We start from the raw sequence: 22,234 nt of genomic DNA, 5'->3' as shown, positions 1-22,234 counted from the left end.
ACTTGAGGGTAGGGTATGCCTAGAACAGGCGTTCAAAGTTTTACATATGAATATATAGGAGAAGATATCTGCTGATGAAGAACAGCTGTGCCATATTAACTCAGGTGAGCGTTGTGGCCCATGGGCCTCTTGTTTGAACAATTACTTTCTTTTGGTTTCAGTCCGCCAGTTATATGTAACACTATTCGAATGAGAATTCTAATTTTCCTGGTTTCATCCTTACTTAGATATTGTTTATTCTGGAAAGAAATATCTATTCTATTGGTGTTTATTATCTTAAGACTATATCGATATCTTTTATAGATTTATTATCAAGGAGAAAAAAGAGAAAATGAAAGTTTCAATTGCATGTACAGTCATCGTTGGCATTCTTCTCAATTTTCTGGTAATCTACAAATCACGCAGAAATGTATTCTATTTTAGTTTTTATGTGCTTGCTATTACTTCAATTCTTATTCCGTGTGTCTTTTATTTAAGATCACGAAAGCAATATCGAATTCTTGTCACCAAAAAATGAGAGTGACATCATGTCCTGAATCTCTAAAGGCTTGGAGGGAGAGGGAACATTTAAAAGGATGTTATGTGCCTCAAAATACCTGCGCTGCATCGGGGCGTTCAAATGTGACGCACATGTACCATTGTCTGCCAAATGAGTTTTTAAATGCAACATACGAAGTGTGCATGCCTGCGACATATATACTGGGTAGGTAAATAAGATTACTGAATGATAAAACATGATGCAGTTTTTTGTCATTCTTCAAAAATTAATTATTAAGTCACTCAGTTGACCTTTTGTTGTCTGTTTTCGCCCATCGTTGTTCCTCTTGCATCGATTGTGAACATTTGACCATTATCAGCTTCTTCTATGGAACCACTGAAAAAAAAATTCAACCATTTTATTTATGCATAGGATCTTTGTACAAATAGGGAAAAATTGTGAATTTCATGGTCTCTGTCTCCCTGGGACCTGAGGGATGGTGCCATAATTATTAAAATTAATGCAATCTTCAAAATCTTCTTTACTCCTTGACATTTAGCAGACAAACTTTGAACGTAATTGTAATGAATTTACCTCTCAAAATTGTTAAATCCCCACCCACCCAGCCACCTCGGCTGAGGCCAACGCCATGTCAGTTCATGTATTGAAGATACAACTTCAAAAATATCAGGCAAGCTGTTTAGATGATTACAATGAGAATCAAAATTACACAAGAGGCCCAAGGGCCTTTACGGTCATATGAGTATAATGTAACAATCCATAGATTAAAACAAAATATTTTGAAGCAGCAATTTTTTTCATTTTGACCTTTCCTATATTGCCCTGGGCAGTGAGTTTATGCTGTATAAATATTATTAGGCATTTGATTATTGAATAAACCTTACCAAACAGTACTGGTATGCATAATTATAAAACGGTTTTTTATAATTAACTTAAAAAATTAAGTGTTTGAAATGTAATTGCAAAATACATGACATTTTTGGAATGTATTTAAATATATTCAATTACTTGTAATTGAAAGCAAACTCAATTACAAAACTTTCAATTACTTTGAAAAATGTTTTTAAATACAGTAAATTACAATTACTTATTTCAGTTACTAGTATCCCATCCCAGTTTAATAGACCCCCAACCCCCGACATGAACCCCTGACCCTAGGGCCACAAATTTCACAATTTTTGAAGAGGCATCCTTGATCATCATAACCATGCACTAAGTTTATCTGATAAATGCCCATAAGCAGAAAAGATATTCAAAGAATTAATGCAATTTCACTATAAAATCAATAAAAACCCGCCCTAACACCAGAACCCTGACCCAGGAACTGCGATATACACAATTTTAGAAAAGTTGCCCTTCCTCATCATAACTATATACTTGGTTTATCTGTTAGATACCCAGGGGCAGAAAGAAGATTTTCAAAGAATTAGTGCAATTTTATTATATAACCAATAGGGACCCACCCTAACACCAGAACCCCTGACCCAGGGGCCAAGATATTCACAATTTCGGAACAGGCGCCCTTGCTTATCATAACTATATATTTGGTTTATCTGCTAAATACCTAGGAGCAGGGAAGATTTTCAAAGAAATAATGCACTTTCACTATATAATCAATAGACCCCTACCCACAGAACCCCTCACTCTGGGGCCACAAATCATCATAACCATGCACCTAGTTTATCTGCTAGGGGAGTTTATGTGCAGGGGAATAGAAGAAGACTTTTAAAGAAGTTATGCATTTTCACTGTATGATCAGTAGAGCCCAACCCTAACTCCAGAACCCCCGACCCTGGAGCCATGAATTTCACAATTTTGGTAGAGGGCTCAATCCATATTAGAATTATGTCAACAGTTTGACTGCTTGATGTCCAGGAGTAGAGAACAAGATCTTTAAAGATTGCACTCATTTTGATGGTTTTGGCCCCGGTCCTTAGCCCCCCCCCCCCGGGGGGGGGGGGGGCAGGGACCATGAAATTCACAATTTTTGTTCCCCTTTACTCATAGATGTTCTATGCCAAAATTGGTTGAAATTAATTCAGCGGTTGCAGAAAAGGAGCTGAAAATGTTCAAATGTTAACGTGCGACGCACAACGCACGACGACGGACGAAAATGGATATCAAAAGGTCACCTGAGTGGCTCAGATGACCTAAGAATTGATGACTCCTGGGTCCCGTGTTCAGGCTGTAGGGTAGGACAAGTTAACCATATATTTAAAATGCATTAAATTTAAAAAAAATTATTTACTCATGAAATTTGGACTGGCGGTTATGAAATTTCTTAAGCTTATTAAGTCAAACTTTGTTTGCTGTGCTGAAATGTACAGAAGCGTATTAGCGCCAATAAAAATTTTTTGTTTTGGTAATTCCATCTTTAAAAATTTGTCATTCTAACTTTAAAGTTGATTATTCCAACTTTGAAATTTGGCTTTTCCAACTTTTTAAGGATTTTTGCGATTTACTCCTATACGTTGTAGCTTGACTCATGTTTATGTTTTATAATTACAATGGAAAGAACGATTTTATTGCTATTTTAAAATTTTTAAAATTATGACGAATAAAGTGGGGGGGGGGGTGGCTTTCATTGTGATTTTCATATAGAGAATTGATACACTTAGTACAAGTTTTCTGATAAATCATACTTTCCCTGTATTAATTTTGCATTTCTAAAGTTGATGATAATATAAAATGAAGAAAAAAAACCAAGGAAAGGGTTAGAAAAGCTTAAATTTAAGTTGTAATTACCAACTTTTAAGTAGGAAAAGCCAATATTTAAGTTGGAAAAGCTAACTTTAAAGTTGGAATTACCAACTTGTTTAAGTTGGAAAAGGCAAGATGAAAATTGGATTTACCAACTTAAAAAAAAATATATTATGTGGCACTAATACGCTTCTGTAGAAATTTAACATTTCATTTTTTTCCATATTGTGTTGTGCTTTTTTATTTCAATAGCCCTGGTTTCGTAAATTATATTTTACAAGGATTTTCTGGTATTTCAGTATGATAATTCTATTTACTGTATTCAGTTGTTACTTAACGTAAAACCCATTTATTATCAATCTTTTATAAGCTTGACCATGTGTTGACATTCCACTTTTACTTTTTAAACAGGAAGTGTCACCCATGTTGGCAGTCTTTCCAATATACTTTTGATAGCTGTGTTCTGATTGGATAAGTTAGCCTTTGGATCTTTGATATTTATTGGCTTTTATTTTTGAGTCTAGCCAGGGTGTAAAAATTGTTCAGGTAGTTTTCTTCATTTGGTGCTAACAAATTCTTATGATATAATAGCAATTAGGTCTTAGCTAGCTTTAGCTTTAAGCTAGGATGTAGGATTTATAGACTTTAATTCAATTTCCCCTTTCCAAGTCCAGCCTGTTTTAGGGATTTGTAGATAAGAAATCTAACTTCTTGAACCACTATTCACTATTTATTTTTGGTATTATTGTTTTCTATGTTAGTTATTATTAGCTCAGACTCAGCATTATTTTTTTAAAAAAGAGATCTACCTCCGGTTACATAATATTTGATGCCATGCCCTGGAAGTGACAGTTAAAAGACTGTCAGGGAAGAGCCTGGGTAGGGTTATGCGACTTTTAAGGAGGGGGAATGTAGTGACTGGACGGGTTAGATCGCCGGTGGCCAGATAGTTCAGAAGGTAGAGCACCTGACTTGAGATTCAGGGGACCCAGGTTCGAATCCTGGTCTGGTCAGTCGCATTTTTCTCCTTTACTGTTACAGTTGATTTACAAAGGTGTTATTTTAGACAATAAAACATATTACAGATGATTAAAAATTTGACGTAATTTTAATTCTGTTTCATGGTCCATGGGCACGTCAGACAAATTGTTTTGCTTGATTATAATTAACATTAAGCCCTCTACCTAAATTATTGTCCCTTGACCAAAGGCTCAAATCCCCTGGTGTGGCTAAATTGGTAATATATTGAAAGTAAATTACATCATGGACATGTAGCAGGAATTTTTTTGATAGCCTTCATCAACAGTATAAAATTTTTGCCCCCAGAACCAGACCCTTAGGGTGGGGGTCAAACTGATCATATATTGAATTTATTATACTGTGTACGTTATTTTCTTTTCTCCTGTACTTTTATAACGTTTCAGGAATTTCCTTTTCAAATATGCTATGAATTATTATTCAGTAAACATCTGCCGAAGAGTTACATGTACATATATTTACATTTGCAAATGTTTTCTTTTATATAACACTATTGAAGGCAACGCGTATCTATATCCGTATAAACACGGGTTCCTCGCGTCATAAACGTTCGACGTAATTTCTCAGTGACGTCATAAAGGGTCGACGCGCAATCAGTGGATCAAACATGTGCCGTTGGGTTTGAAAAATAAAACGTTTCACGCGTTAAATATTATAATCAGGCAAATATAAAATATGAATAAGTCACAAATGTAAATATAAGTAATAAGGTATCATTTTAAAACATCTATCGGGCTATAAATACGGGTTGGTACGAGATCAAATTTACCATAAAGCCCTTCGGGCTTTATGGAATTTGATCTCGTGACCAACCCGTATTTATAGCCCGATAGATGTTTAAAAATGATACCTTATTTCTTAAGTATATCTGCAGGCATTGAGAATATCTTAAACAAAAATGCTCATTCAAATGTACAGAATTATAGATTCCTTCAAAATCAGTTTTAAAATGTAATTAGCTTGTGCAAAATGGAGAGGACTTGCATAGGCATTCTTGACAAGAGCAATATGTAATGGTAATTCATTTTAATCATTACATCTTTTAGAGTAATGGATGTAATATTGTGCAATACATCCACCTTACAAGTATTTGTAATGTATTACTTTCAACAAATGTCAGTAATGACCATTACTTTTCAATTCCATTTTGTGGTTTATTTTTTCACTTTTCGTATCATTGAATGTGAAACAAATCAAGGTCACTGTCATTGATTTTTATTTATTATTAATATTGTATCATTGAAATTAGAATTTAATTATCTTACCTATTTCTTTTTTTAAATGTTTATTCAATGCTGATCGACATTCTTAGTGATTGTTTTTATAGAGAACGTCTTAAAAACAAGTGACATTTCTACTAGTACATCTGCTATATTTCTCTGGCCACTTATCAGTAACATATAAACTATAAGCAATGGACTTGGTTAGCAAGATAGCTACTAGAAGGTACAAAGGAAAACCTTAAATATATTGTAAATGGCTGCGCAATAATATCGATATTCCGGTATATTGCGATTCGTTAACAAAAATATCGTATTGCGATACGTTTTTACAGTACCGGTAAAATGATTGGGCATTAGATTTATGAAGTAAAATATGAAATTTAAGATGACAGAAACGTTTTCAATCGTGCCAAACAGTACCAAACGGTAAATGTTTCTGTTGTATGGTTGCATTTCGTTGCCAAACTAGTGAAATCAACAGGAACTTTTTTATTACAACGTATTTATAAAAGTTTTATACACTCAGCTCATAATTTTTTTGTTTGTTTATTGTTTATTTGTTTATTGTTTAACGTCCCTCTCGAGAATTTTTCACTCATATGGAGACGCCATCATTGCCGATGGAGAGCTACAAATTTTGTCCTGTACTCGGCACTTACGGCCATTGAGCAGTGAGGAATCTTTTTCGTGCCAGCACCTATTGCGACACGGGACCTCGGTTTATACGGTCTCATCCGAAGGACCGGTCTCCACGTCCCACAGTGGATTCTCAGCTTATAAATGGAGGTTAATAAAATGAGAAAAGAGCATTTTAACTGTTATTAAAAATATTGCAATACATATCGCAATGCGGTTCCAAATATGGCAATACGAAATTTCCAGTCGATACCAAGCCCTTATATTGTATATAAAATATACTTTATATGGATGTACTTATACATCTTGTGCCTTATGGAGAAAGCTTATATGGATGTCTGCTGTATGTTGATCTAAATGAGATACGTTAAAATAAAAAGTTACCCCGGCCATAGTTTATTTCTGGTAGTTTGAGAATCACTTCTAACTTCAAATTCTACTAGTATTTCCTGGTACCGGTATAATTATTGACTTTTTATTGTGTTAAAATTATAGCGTCAATAATTAGATAGGCTTATTTTTAGTGCTAATATATTTAATTAATTAGTAGTCGACTTTCAAATTTGCAAAAGTTGCTTCCCTTTGCAGAGTCATTCTTGGGGTCAGTCGGCGTAAGCCACTGTATAATACTTTATAATAATATATAATAACTTTAGGTTATGGGATAGTGTCTTACAAATTAAATATGTACGAGTATGTCGTATGTATATGTTCATTATGTTTTTTTTTAAATGATCCATATTATGGCAATACAAGAAGGGTACTAAATAGTCCGAAAGCGTTATGTACAGTGAAGTTACAAGTGATATAGTGAGGAAAAAAAGAGCGTTACGCCGACTAATACCTACATTTGCTGATGGTCGGTCGACCAAATTTTTCTCGTATCGTCGGCTGAAAAACATGATCGGCCGACATTAGTATCGGACGACATGAAGGACGTCAGCCGACGATACGAGAAAAATCTATTAGGCTATTGTATATTTCACAAATCGTATTTTTTGAGAAAGTGGTGTTTTGTTTTGTTTTTGAGAAAGTGGTGTTTTGTTTACTTTTAAATTTAATGCAATGCATTTAGAAATTCTTACCATTGTAAATAAAGTTGCAGTTAAAATTTATAAATCATAGTTAGACTTTTGTAAATTTTTTCTAAGATTACAATAACGAGAAGCACTCCTGGCAACAAAAAAGTGGGATAATCGCTATAATATCGAAAATAAGATGCTCCCTCTCTCTCTCTCTCTCTCTCCGAGAGTTCTCATTGAAAATTTTTTTAAAAATATTCCAGGTAAAAGATGTGCTGAATATAACGCACATGGCAGAGTCATTCAGTCGAATTTGGCAAACCGTTGTGAAACATGTCCAGTCAGATACATATCAACTGATATTTATAAATGTAAGTTGGTATTATTCTTCTTTTTATTCCTTTTTTAAAGTAGTTTATATAGTTATTATCTAAAATTGGAATGCTACAACAAAATTTTAGTTAATGGATCTTTAAGACATCTCGTTTGAAATTATACAGTTTCAGCATGGAAAGATTAATATTAGCTCTTAATTATGTCATATGTATTTTTTTTTTTGGTACTTTTTTTTTCAAAGAAAGTGAAAATTGTTTTATTTTCAAAAAAATGCTTTAGAGTTTAAAATTTGTTGTTAATAAACGCAAAATATAAATATCTAATAAAACATTTCAAGAAAAGTCAGATAGACTTTTGAAACTTTTTATCAAAAAATAATTTATGAATTTAAAAAATATAATTTGTTAATTTTTTTATACCTGAGGATAAAATCGCCAAGAAACAAGTGTCCTATTGAAAAGAAATATGACGCAATTGTTTTTGATAAAGAAATTGAAATGAAAAGTTTAGGAAAAATTATTAATTTTCAAAGTTGAACCAATCCCGATCAAAATTAAACTGATCTCAACCAGAATTATATAAAATGGAAGTATATCACAATTTCACAGGAATAGTAGTTTCCTTTGGTGTGATATGGTTTACAAAATAATTGAACTTGTTATCATATCCCATTGGATTTCTAAGTAGAAACTGTATTAGATAGGCAGTAATAATGAATGTTGTATTGATTTTTATCGAAATCGGTTAAATTTTGATCTGGAATTGGTTCAAATTTGAAAATTAGCATTTTCTTCGTAAGTTCGACAATTTTATTTTAGTTTCTTTTTAAAATATGATTGAGTATCATATGTTCCCCCTTTGTGACTTGTTTCTTACAGACTTATCCATAGGTTTAACAAGAGGCCCACGGGCCTTATAGGTCACCTGAGTATCACGTAACAACTTTCCAACAATTGAATTTGGTTTGTATTTTGCACCAGAGGCCATGTAACTCACAATTTTGAAAGAGGCACTATTGCTCATCATAACTATACAGTTAGCATGCTTACTTTGATTACTTAATACCCAGAGGCAGAGCAGAGGAACAAAAACAAGAGAAGTAGGAAGATCAGGATCAACAAAATAATTAGTCTAGTATTCACTATCAACTCAGAAATTGAGTTCTAATCTGTCCCCCACTTAACACTATCACCATGCAGACTATTAACTAACTATTAGTGCTTCTGTACTATTTTTAAACCCATATTAAGATCTCTACCATTGACCTCTCTTATGGTCTTTGAAGAACTTTTAATAAGATAAGTTATTTTTGTCTCATTTTTATTTATCTATTACTTACAGGTCTACCTGATTATTAAAACTAAGAAAGTACTTTTTTAATTATACGATAAACATTCTTGCATAATTATCTTATTCTATTAACCTTTCAAATCCATTATTTACAGTGATTAATTATCAAAGGTGAATGGAAAGGGGGAATAACTTCTCTCAGTAGAATACAAATTAATAGAGCCCTGCCCAGGACCAGAATGCTTAGACGAATGGTCCAGATGTTTAAAAATCTGGTAGAAATACGCTTACTCATATCATTTAAACTTTTACTCAGTTTGCTTCCGATATGCCCAGAAGCAGAGAAGAATTTCACAGGTACAATGCATTTTCACTACAGATTCAACAAAGCCTTACCCTAACACCAGAACCCAAGACCAAAGGTCAAGAAATTCACAAATTTGGAAGAGTTACCCTCATCATCATTACTATGGACTTCAAAGAATTAACACTTTTCCACTATATTATCAAAAGCCCCCCCCCCCCCCTCGTTATGCCAGAACCCCTGACCCTAGGACCACAAGATTTAAAAATTCTGTTCGAAGCTCCCATTTTCATCGTAGCTAAGCAATTTATTTATCAGCTCAACACTAAGGAGCCGACAGGATTAATTAATGATTAATTAATAGAATTAATGCTTTTTCACTATATAATCAATAGAGCCCCCCCCCCTCCTCAAGAACCCCAAAAACTGAGGCAATATATTTAAAAATTTTGGAAGAGGCATCCTTGTCTATCATAATCATGCACTTAGTTTGTTTAAATAATCTCCAGTAGCAGAGAAGAAGATTTTCAAAGAATTAATGCATTTTCACTATATAATCAATAGAGCCCCGCCCTAACACCAGAACCCCTGACCCTGGGGCCATGAAATTCACAATTTTGGAAAAGGCATCCTTATGCATCATAACCATGCACTTAGTTTGTTTAAATAGTCTCCAGTAGCAGAGAAGAAGATTTTCAAAGAATTAAAGCATTTTCACTATATAATCCATAGAGCCCTGCCCTAACACCAGAACCCCTGACCCAGGGGCCATGGCTTTCACAATTCTGGAAGAGGCCCACCTCCTCATCATAACTATGTACTTAGTTTATCACCTTAATGCCCAGGAGCAGAGGAGAAGATTTTCAAAGAATTAATGCATTTTCACTATATAGTCGATAGAGCCCCCGCCCTTACACCAGAACCCCTGCCCCTGGGGCCATGAAATTCACAATTTTGGAAGAGGCACTCTTGCTTATCATAACTATGTACTTAGTTACTGAATTTGATACCCAGGAGCAGAGAAGAAGATTTTCAAAGAATTAATGCATTTTCACTATATAATCAATAGAGCCCCGCCCTAACACCAGAACCCCTGATCCAGGGGCCATGAAATTCACAGTTTTGGAAGAGGCACTCTTGTTCATCCTAACTATGTACTTAGTTACTGAATTTAATACCCAGTAGCAGAGAAGAAGATTTTCAATGAATTAATGCATTTTCACTATATAATCAATAGAGCCCCGCCCTTAAACCAGAACCCCTGCCCCTGGGGCCATGAATTTCACAATTTTAGAAGAGGCACTCTTACTCATCATAACTATATACTTAGTTAGTTTATTTAATACCCAGGATCAGAGAAGAAGATTTTCAAAGAATTAATGCATTTTCACTATATAATCAATAGAGCCCCGCCCTAACACAAGAATCCCAGACCCTGGGGCCATGAATTTCACAATTTTGGAAGAGGCACTCTTACTCATCATAACTATATACTTAGTTAGTTTATTTAATACCCAGGAGCAGAGAAGAAGATTTTCAAAGAAATAATGCACTTTCACTATGTGATCTATATAGCCCCGCCCTAGCACCAGAACCCCTGACCCTGGAGCCATGAATTTCACAATTTTGGTAGAGGACTCAATGCTCATTACAATGATGCCAACAGTTTGACTGCTTGATGTCCAGGAGTAAAGAAGAAGATTTTTAAAGATTGCATTAATTTTGGTGGTTTTAGCCCCACCCCTCAGGCCCCAGGGGGGCAGGGACCATGAAATTCACAATTTTTGTTCCCCTTTACCCATAAATACTATATGCCAAATTTGGTTGAAATTGGTTGAGCGGTTCCAGAGAAGAAGCTAAAAATGTTCAAAAGTTTACGACCGACGAACGACGTACGACGACGGACGAAAACAGATAGCAATAGGTCACCTGAGTTTACTCAGGTGACCTAAAAATAGCAACAATTATTGTGTTTTATTTTCATACATAATTTTTTATTAACAAAATCAAGTTGTCTTTCTATGATTTGACTCTTCCTGACAGTTTTTATTTGATTTTTATATTGTGCATTTATTAACAGCAAATTTTAAAGTCTAAAGCATCTTACTTCCAAATAAAAAAAAAATACAATTTCTTTAAAAAAAAAGATACAAAAAAATCATATAAAATAAATAAGAGCTAATATCACTCTTTCCATGGTAAAACCTTATTTTAAACGACATGTCTTGAGAAATCAATTAAATAAAACGTTAGAGTAGCATTCTTTAAGAAAGAACTTTATACTTTAGTGTCTTATATACTTTATATCTTTTCAATAGCGTCATAAATCAGTTGTAATTGTATTAGGGTGATGATGATTAAGAAAAATATCATTCTAACATTAAGATGTAAAAAAGGTTTTTTAAAAAGTTATGTCTCTTCTTGTTTAAGATCAACTTTGCTATGATTTGGTGAAAAGCAGTTCTAAAGAAATTTCTACAAAGAAGATCGAAAATCAAAGCATAAACATGTAAGTAAATTATTATAACTTTTCTTCTTGGTCTAATATTTTGCACTGAATTATGACAAAAGATACATAATTCATTAACATTTCGTATAGCGCTTTTAAGGGCCATGAAAACTGCAATCAAGCTTTTCCGAACTTTGTCTTTCAGGATAGACGATAATCGTTGGAATATGATTCTTGCTTTACTGGCAGTGTTGGCTGTTTTTGTGTTTGTGATTGCTATTGGGGTTCTTCTTATTATAATCCGATTGAGACTATTCTCGTCTCGGAAAACTACGTCTGGCGAGCGGTTGCTGAAGCCATGTACTAACTTAAAGGAGGTTTAACAAAATGGAATTCTTACATGTAGTTATGTTCCCCAAACGAAGTTTGGGAACATATTGTTTTTACTCTGTTTCTTATTATTATGTTCCCCAAACGAAGTTTGGGAACATATTGTTTTTACTCTGTTTCTTATTATTATTATTATTATTATTTTTCTTCCTGGGTACTTTTTTGTCCGTGAGTGATCTCCGAAACTACACATCCGATTGAGGTGAAACCTTTTTAGGGTTAATAGGAATGTTATGTAGATTTGCGGAACGAAGGTCATTTTGCGCGCACGTGCATGCACGTGCGTGCGCATGCAATGAGTAAAATGACCAATATACTTGATATAGCCATAACTTTCATATCTTTTGATGAAATACTTTGATACTAAGAATATAAGGATATATTAATAGTGTAGACAAGATGACATAGTCAGAATGCACATGCATGCACGTGCGCGCATGCGCATTGATTGAAATAACCAGTAAAATTGATATAGACCTAACATGTACATTTTTTGATGAATTGCTTTGAAACTCTGAATATAAATACATATAAGAAGTGTAGACAAGAAGACTTGATCAGCGCACACATGCATGCACGTTCGTGCACGTGCGTGCAGGTGCAATGAGTTAAATGACCAATATACTTGATATAGCCATAACTTTCGTATCTTTTGATGAAATGCTTTGATACTCAGGATATCTGGATATATTAAAAGTGTAGACAAGATGACATGGTCAGAATGCACATGCATGCACGTGTGCGCATGCGCAATGATTGAAATAACCAATACAAATAATATAGACTTAACTTGTACATTTTTTTGATGAATTGCTTTGAAAGTCAGAATATGAAAATATATTAGAAGTGTACACAAGATGACATGGTCAGCGCACACATGCATGCACGTGCGTAAGCGTGCAATGAGTTAAATTGCCAATATAATTGATATGACCATGACTTTTACATTTGTTGATGTAATGCTTTGATACTCAGAATATATAGACATATTATTAATGTAGACAAGACATCATTGTCAACATGCAGATGCATGCACGTGCGCGCGCATGCAATGCTAAAATGACCAATATATTTGATATAGCTGTAACTTTTATACTTTTTGATGAAATGTTTTGATACTCAAAATATGTTGATATGTTCATAGTGTTGATAAGATGACACGGTCATTATGGACATGCATGCACGTGCGCGCGCGTGCAATGCGTAAAATGACAGATATACTTAATATAGCCGATTTTTTTTTTATCTTTGATGAAATTTGAATATAAAGATGTATTAAAAGTGTAGACAAGTTGACATGGTCATTTTGTACATGCATGCCCGTGCGCACGGGTGTAATGCGTAAAAAAAAATACTTGATTGCCTTATTTAATGAAGCTTACAGGGAATGACACCAAAGGGAAGTTGGGGAGCGTTTGGGGAACATCTGTAACGGTCCCCGTTACAATTAATACTAGTTATTATTATTATTATTATTTTTCCTGGGTACTTTTTTGTCCGTGAGTGATCTCCGAAACTACACATCCGATTGAGGTGAAACCTTTTTAGGGTTACTAGGCATGTTATGTAGATTTGCGGAACGAAGGTCATTTTGCGCGCACGCGCATGCACGTGCGTGCGCGTGCAATGCGTAAAATGACCAATATACTTGAAATAGCTGTAACTTTTATATTTTTTGATGAAATGCTTTGATACTCAGAATATAAGGATATATTAAAAGTATGAACAAGATGACATGGTCAACATGCACATGCATGCACGTGCGCGCACGCGCAAAGCGTAAAATGACCAATTTACTTGATATAGTTGTAACTTTGAAACTTTTTGATGAAATGCTTTGATACTCAAAATATTTGTATGTATTTAAAGTGTAGACAAGGCGACATGATCATCATGCACATGCATGCATATGCATGCACGTGCGCGCGCGTGCAATGTGTTAAATGACCAATTTACTTAATATAGCCGTACTTTTTATATTTTTTGATGAAAAGCTTTGATATTAAAAATATACAGATATATTAAAAGTGTAGACAAGATGATGTGGCCACCATGCACATGCATGCACATGCGCGCGCGTGCAATGTGTTTAATGACCAATATACTTAATATAGCCGTAACTTTTATATTTTTTTATGAAAAGCTTTGATACTAAGAATAAACAGACATATCATAAGTTTAGACAAAATGGCATGGTCATTATGAACATGCATACAGGTGCGCGTGCGCGCAATGCTAAGATGACCAATATACTTGATATAGCCGGAACTTATATATTTTTTGATGAAATGTTTTGATACTGAGAATATAAAGATGCATTTATAGTACAGACGGAATGATGTTGTCAACCTGCACATGCATGCACGTGCGCGCGCGTGAAATGCGTTAAATGACCAATATATTTAATTGCCTTATTTAATGAAGCTTACAGGAAATAAGACACCAAAAGGGAGTTGGGGAGCGTTTGGGGAACATCTGTAACGGTCCCCGTTACAATTAATACTAGTTTATTTTATGTTCCTTGTATTTTCAACTTACATATTTTATATAAGTTGTTGAGATGTATGAATTTATGCACTTGTGGTTTTGTACAAATGAGAATGTGATTGGAAAAGCATAATGGCGCATGCAGTATTTTATTATAGTGTATTCCTGATTTTTAAGTTTCATTGTAGCTCGAAAGTTTTACACTTATTTTTTAGCGATGTATTCAGTTTCCATTGATGTAATAGACTTAGATTTCGTTTTCAGATAGGTAATTTTCATTTTTTTTTTTTTTAATAAGTCTTCTTTTTATAGTTGTTTGAAAGATCTGAGGTTTGTTATTATTCATTTGAATGAAGTTAGTTCATAATAGTAGATAATACTGTAAGCAAATATTTTTCACTTGGAATCACGAATATTATTTATATACAGTTGAACTTCGGTATCTCGAACACTGATTTCTCGCATAATCACCGGTGTAAGATTGACTTGTCCGGTGTGAGACAGCAGTGTGAGATTTTTCTGTCTTACACTGTGTATTACTACGCCGCGAACGATAACGTAAACATTCCGTCTTTATATAAAGAAATTGTAACAATGTTAAAAAATATTACATATACTTAAAATGTTGTCATTTAACTTATTAAGATAAACTTATTTTCATTCAAAATATTGTCCTATTTTCACTTTTTAAATGGCACTATTTTTAGATCGCGGAAGATTCTTCTTGAATGAATGTATCAGATAGATAAGTTTTTTTATTCCCAGTTTTTATCTATCTAATTAATTTACATGGACTGAAATTCATTTTATCAGTTTACACTATGTGTAAACCATTTTCAGGTACGCTCTCTCTGATGGTGTATTTAGATTTTTAATTAGATGGAAAATTAAAAGAATATATTTTTAGCCCTATCATGACGACGTCATTGACAGGCCGTTATTTTGGATAAAATAATGCGAGAAAAATAATCATTCATCACATACTCGTGTGGGAATAATAGAATCATTCATTACTACGAGTGTGGGATAGTGAAATTCCACCAAGGGGACAAGATTCACGGTCTAGGACGAGGCTTTGCCGAGTCCTAGACCGTGAATCTTGGCCCCGAGGTGGAATTTCACTATTCCCACACGAGTATGTAATGAATGATTATTTTTCTCGCATTATTTTATCCAAAATAACGGCCTGTCAATGACGTCGCCATGATAGGGCTAAAAATATATTCTTTTAATTTTCCATCTAATTAAAAATCTAAATACACCATCAGAGAGAGCGTACCTGAAAATGGTTTACACATAATGTAAACTGATAAAATGAATTTCAGTCCATGTAAATTAATTAGATAGATAAAAACTGGGAATAAAAAAACTTATCTATCCGATAGCGTACACATTCATTCAAGAAGAATCCTTCCGCGATCTAAAAATAGTGCCATTTAAAAAGTGAAAATACGACAATATTTTGAATGAAAATAAGTTTATCTTAATAAGTTTAATGACAACATTTTGGGTAGACTTTACTTTACCGGTCCCCAGATCCGCAAGATCCGCGTGCTCATTGCACTATGACGTAAGACTTACGTCACTCAACTGATTAGGGTTGGTTTTGCACATTTTTCGACTGGTTAAGGTTAGTCTTGCACCCACCTGAAAGATTAGGGTAAGTCCTTCCATAAGTTTTCAACTGATTAGGGTTAGTCTCGCATCCATCCGAGAGATTAGGGTTAGTCCTCGCACATGGGTTAGTCTAGCATCCGCCTGGGAGATTTGGGTTAGTCCTCGCATACCATCTGAGAGATTAGGGTTAGTGTCTTGTTCTTTTAGATTAATTAAGAAATTCAGTTGCATCTATATTTTTTGCAAGATCTTAATTCAGCTTCAACGACATCTCGTTGGTTTGTTTACATGAAAAAAAATGGCTAAGTACAAAAGAAACGGCACTAAGCATGCGCCGCACGCGCTCCGTTCACAATTATTTTGTGTCTCCTTTTCACTGAATAAACAATAGTTATTACTTTTTTTTTCAGAGAACGAGGTTAAAAACTTCGTTTAAAAACGAAGTTTTAAACTAAACTTTTAACCGTAGAATTCGATTTTGGGGTCAAAAAGGCTTAAAACCTCATATTTTAAATTTTTTTCGATCGCTCACGCGATCTCATATACTGAAGTATATTGAAGTCGCCTACGGCGACACTATATTTTAGCGCGTTTTCTGGGGACCGGTAAAGTCAAGTCGTTCCAACATTTTAAGGATATGTAATATTTTTTTAACATTGTTACAATTTCTTTTTATAAAGACGGAATGTTTACATTATCGTTCGCGGCGTAGTAATACACAGTGTAAGACAGAAAAATCTCACACTGCTGTCTCACACCGGACAAGTCAATCTTACACTGGTGATTATACGAGAATAGTGAAATTCCACCTCGGGGCCAAGATTCACGGTCTAGGACTCGGCAAAGCCTCGTCCTACACCGTGAATCTTGTCCCCTTGGTGGAATTTCACTATCCCACACTCGTAGTAATGAATGATTCTATTAATCTCGAATACCATGGATATGTCTAAGTGATTTCGAAGTCAAGACCACTTATTCCTTAAGCATTCCTTTAAATTACCCCTGATATCTCGAATCCTCGGATATCTCGAAGTTTTTTTATCGGTCCCATCGAGTTCGAGATAACGAGGTTTGACTCTATGTATTGAAAAAAAAAAAAAAAAAAAAAAAAAAAAAAAAATATATATATATATATATATATATATATATATATATATATATATATATATATATATATATATATATATAAGATATTAGATATATTTAGTATTTATTATTTAGATGTGGATCTACAGAAAATGCTAAATAACTTCTTGTATGCAGCAAATTTCAACTTTTGTTGATTTTATTTGAGGCAAAGAGAAAAAACTATATACGGTAAAAGATATTTTTTGCCTTAAAATGCCAAATTTTGAAAATCTCTAGAAATGTACATTATTGTATATATTGTGTAAAAAAAAAATGTATCATCTTTTCTTACCTTGGCTCAATCTGTCTTGTATTTTACCCATAGAGTGCTCAATAAAAATGGAACTCGTAAATATACTTACTTTGTCATTGGTCATTTGCAAAATTATTTTGTTAAAACTTAAAAGATATTCTGATTGCACACACAAGAACTCTTAAGTTGATATTTTTGTTTGTTTGTTTGTTGTTTAACGTCCCTCTCGAGAATTTTTCACTCATTTGGAGATGCCACCACTTGCCAGTGGAGAGCTGCAAATTTTGACCTATACTCGGCACTTTGGGCCATTGAGCAGTGAGGGATCTTTTTCGTGCCAGCACCTACTGCGACACGGGACCTCGGTTTATACGGTCTCATCTGAAGGACCGGTCTCCACGTCCCACAGTGGGATTCGAACCCGCGACGTAAGGATCAACACCTTACTCCGCGACTCTAGAGCAGATGCTCTAACCACTGCGCCACGTGGGCGACCTTAAGTTGATATTAAAAAGATGCTTGAGTTTCTGATTGACAATATATAAGTAGCTTTTGGAGACCAGATCTTCCAGCAATCTATTGGAATTCTCGTGGGTACCAATTGTGCTCCGTTATTAGCTTGATTGATTGTATTTTGTTTAACGTCCATCTCGAGAATTTTTCATTCATATGGAGACGCCACCACTTGCCGGTGGAGAGCTGCAAATTTTGTCCTATACTCGGCACTTACGGCCATTGAGCAGTGAGGGATCTTTTTCGTGCCAGCACCTACTTCGAGACGGGACCTCGGTTTATACGGTCTCATCCGAAGGACCGGTCTCTATGTCCCACAGTGGGATTCGAACCCGCGACGTAAGGATCAACTCCTTACTTCGCGACTCTAGAGCAGACGCTCTAACCACTGCGCCACGCGGGCGACTCCGTTATTAGCAGACCTATTTTTGTATTCATATGAAACAGAATTTATTCAAAAACTTCTACATGAGAAAAAGAAAATGTTTGATGTGGTCTTCAACTCGACATTTCGACGTATTATCAATTAACGTTTAAGAAATAAACAACGTTATTATATGATTGAATACTTCCCAGCTCTCTGATTGACTGAGATCCAACAATGTTAGAAAAATACTACGTTATATTGACCTGCAAGCGACCTTCCAGGTCAATATAAGGAATTAATTATTCTACGTTGGACCAAAAATAGATAGGGAAATTCCAAATTGATGCAAATGGTTTTGGAAAGTTATTCCACTTGCACCTGACTTCCACTCATATGAACATAACATTAAGGCACATAGAGTCTTGGGTGAGGGGAGAGGGGGGGGGGGCTGCAGAAGGTCCGTCCCTCTCCCCACCTTTTGAAAATGTAAAGTTTTAATTTAAATATTAAGGATAAAAAATTTCAATGAAAGCCCCCTGCCCTCGTTTATGGACCTTTACATCCCACCCAATAAAATTTGGAGTTGGGAGAATTCTTTTTCTTTGGGGGGGGGGGGGGGGGTTCAAAGATTTGTTTTCAGGTAATTTGTCATTTTTTCATTTTAATGCCCCCCTTTTCAAAATTAATCCTATATATGTGCCTGACATTTATTTTTTCTACATTGCACCTAAACTAGAATTAAAAATTCCAAAATAATGCAACTGGTTTTTTAACCCCGTTTTTCTCATCGTGTTCGGCTAGTACTTCAGTAGATGTGAACATGTAAGATGGCATGGATTGCTTAAAGAGTGTGTGTCATTTAATCATTGAATCATATAATAAAACAGTTACTGCTGCTTCGGTCAATACGATGATTTAGCCACATTCGAAGTACAATATTCACCTCGCCCTTTGGGCTCGGTAAATATTGTACACCTCAGGTCTCTAAATCATCGTATTGACCTCAAAAACCAGCAATAATTGTATATTATTCAGTGAACATGGCGTTATGAATAGCAATTGCTCTGCTGGCATATTCCATGATGCGCTATCGCGCATCATGGAAAAATGCCAGCAGAGCTATTGCTATTCATAATGCCATGTTCACTGAATAATTGTTGTTTATTATTTATATTAGCATTTTGTGATGTCAAGAATATCGAGGAAATCCTGGCTTACATAAGAGCATGGCTGTTTGTCTCCAGTGAAGAAAAACATGACAACTAAATAAGTAGACCTGATTAATTCACCTTTTCTCCAATAAATTACAAAAAATATATATGTTTTTTTGCTTCTCGACTACAGTTATCTGGATACAAACTGCATCGTCTTCAAATTCTCGTTATTTTTGTTTTGATGCAGTTGTGACGTCATCGTTCAAAGTATTGAAACCCTCTAACACTGTGATGAAAAAAGAGCATGTTTTTATTTTGATTTGAGCTTGAGAATGTTTTTACTTTTTTTTTAAGTTTTTAAATTCGTTTGAAGAGCAAAAATTGTTCTTGAAATAGATTAAATACTATATTAAAGAAACATCGCCTTGTCTGAACGTAAAACACCCTAGCGTGAAGAGTTATCGTTCTTTGAACAAATATGCGTAAATTCAAGATATAGAAGTTATTTTCAATTTAAAACAGGTTTAGTATACAATTAAATACATTGACCAAAATTTATTTTTAAAAAATATAAATCATCAATTTTAATAATATTGAATTTCTTTTTTTTTTTTGGAGGATTTTATTAAAAACTAAGATTTATTCCTTTTGCACAACATTTCATATATATACTTCTGAACGCGTATATCTAGTGTAGTAGCTTGTACTGTGCGTGTGTGAGAGACGAATTGCACTCATAGCAGAAGAAGTTGCGTTCATAGTCCTACGAACGCGATTGTTGAGTGCAGGCCGTGATGAGTGGGAGAAAACAGAGAGTACGCAAATATATAGTATATACCCTTATCACCTGCATATGGCGTTTAAGTCTTCCAGTTGATTTGATACGCAAGAGCATGAGCTTCGTATGAACAATTTCGAAAACGAGGCAAACTATTAACAAACAAGTTGATGAAAAAGGATATCAACAGACTCGTTTGAAGTCATCATTTCGCAAGTTTTATGGTCGATACAACCTATCATTAAGTGAAATGCTGATTGACGTTTTTCATACTAATTGTTAAGCCATTATTTACACACTGAATTGTCTTCGGATTTTTCTTTTTTCCCGATAATGAAAAGGAGCACACAGCGGGTGTGACCGTTCGGCAGGGGATGCTTACTCTTCCATGGCATCTGATCCCACCTCTGATCTTTTTGGAGGTCCGTGTTTGCTCTGCTCCCGATTTGTATTGTTTAAATGGACTTTGAGCTTGAATATTGTTCGTTATCTCCATATTTCAATCTATACGCCCGGTTAAGGTGCCTAAGGCTGACGCTCATGAGATACCATAAAAGGTGTTGGTTGATATAGGACGGTGGCCATGGAAGTCGGAATCCGCTAAGGAGTGTGTAACAACTCACCTGCCTAATCAACTACCCCGGAAAATGGATGGTGTTAGAGCGTCGCACCTATACCGGGCCGTCGCCGCAATTCGAGCACCCAGGGTGACAAGCGGCGACGAGTAAGTACTAAAACGCAAAAGAAACGCAACAAGCAGTAATCTACAACTATTTGAATTTTTTATCTAATGATTTTCAAAAATGAATACACTAAGGTGAAACTTGATTTGAAAACGTCAAAGATTTGATAAAAATGTTAAATGATTATCTTTTAACTTCAGAGAGTCACACATGACTGTTAAAACACCCCCACCCCGGCCATTCAATTACAGCGTGCAAGTCTGCCGTGCACAACAATTGCAACTTGATTTCTACGATGCAATAGGTTCATCAATATCGAGATCTGAGCGAAAGAAATATTCTTTGCCATTTTTAAATGCCTGCTTTTCAGATGTTGAGGTCGAATTTTCTCTATCCAAGCACAGTGTAGTAACCCTTGGACTTCCGGTCCAAGGACTGTCATTCATGCTAATGACATGTAAGAGCCTGTTGAGGAGTAATGTAGGTCATATTTACATTTGCAACTCTCCATCACCTTTATTTTGAGATTTTCCAGCTAAAGTAATGGAAATGCCTACTTAAGTCATTTTCAGGAAGCCTTGGCATCGCTTACGGAAAAGAAAGGGGAATTTATTTTTCGGAACATTGCTGATTTACTTATGATAAACAGATACAATACCTTAAAACCCCATATTATTGCCAAATATTTTGTTAAACATGTAATTTTTTTATATTTGTTAAGCAGACTCAAACTTAACTTCCGTTAATGGTATGAAAATTAATCAACCGTTGAATTACCGACATTTATAAAGTTGAAGATGTCCTTATTTTTTAGATACAAAATTATATCCTCTTTGTAATATTTCCCCCTATAATATGATGTTGCGTTTCAGTATATTATGAATTCCGTCAAGGAATATTGTAGACGATGGGTTAATTATGAAAAGGAAGACCTTGACACTCTGTCACAATAGATAAAGCTTTATAGATATATATTAAAGAATCGCATTACAAAATTAATGGGCAAAATGCGAACTATCGATCCTTTCGTTTTAGTAGACCGGAAGTGATAAAAGAAGTTAGACTACGTGAAAAATATGTTTTGGTTCCAGATGACAAAGCTTGTAACAATATAGTCTTTGTATAAGGCTCATTATTTCAACTTCATTTTAGAGGAACTCCGTTTTAATTCCACATCTGGTAATCCAACCTATACTCAGAGTTCCCTTTCAAAAAATGAAATTCTTCAAAATCCTCTTTCAGTTTTAAATATTTTTAACAATCCAGTGAATAGAAGTGAGTTTGATTTACCGTATCTAGACTGGATTCCAAAACTTCATGAAAACCCTTACAAAGATATACTAGTATTGTAGAGTCCAGTAAATGTC

At 34.7% G+C, this 22,234-nt stretch overlaps 1 protein-coding gene and 1 non-coding gene across 2 annotated transcripts; both read left to right on the top strand.

Moving 5' to 3' along the window:
* The first annotated feature begins 477 nt into the window (after positions 1-477).
* LOC133175468 (uncharacterized) lies at positions 478-12,294 on the top strand. The gene is made up of 4 exons (XM_061310571.1): positions 478-703; positions 7,382-7,489; positions 11,479-11,557; positions 11,703-12,294. The coding sequence occupies exons 1-4, from the start codon at positions 514-516 to the stop codon at positions 11,878-11,880; spliced, it is 555 nt and encodes a 184-aa protein (XP_061166555.1). The 5' UTR covers positions 478-513; the 3' UTR covers positions 11,881-12,294.
* Positions 4,140-4,212, top strand: Trnas-uga (transfer RNA serine (anticodon UGA)). The gene has a single exon. It is a non-coding gene; the product is annotated as a tRNA-Ser (tRNA).
* Positions 12,295-22,234: the final 9,940 nt, after the last annotated feature.

This window comes from Saccostrea echinata, unplaced genomic scaffold (genome assembly GCF_033153115.1).
Source record: "Saccostrea echinata isolate AGI-Se365-2 ecotype Australia unplaced genomic scaffold, CSIRO_AGI_Sech_v1 ptg000062l, whole genome shotgun sequence".
NCBI lineage: Eukaryota > Metazoa > Mollusca > Bivalvia > Ostreida > Ostreidae > Saccostrea > Saccostrea echinata.
The sequence above is the reverse complement of the archived record's forward strand: the minus strand, read 5'-3'. Positions and strand labels throughout refer to the sequence as shown.

Bases quoted from the DNA above. Each gene is read 5' to 3' on its own strand.
- LOC133175468 (XM_061310571.1), top strand. From the start codon at position 514: ATGAGAGTGACATCATGTCCTGAATCTCTAAAGGCTTGGAGGGAGAGG. The intron at 704-7,381 runs GTAGGTAAATAA...AAAATATTCCAG, and splicing joins GCCTGCGACATATATACTGG to GTAAAAGATGTGCTGAATAT. The intron at 11,558-11,702 runs GTAAGTAAATTA...TTTGTCTTTCAG, and splicing joins GAAAATCAAAGCATAAACAT to GATAGACGATAATCGTTGGA.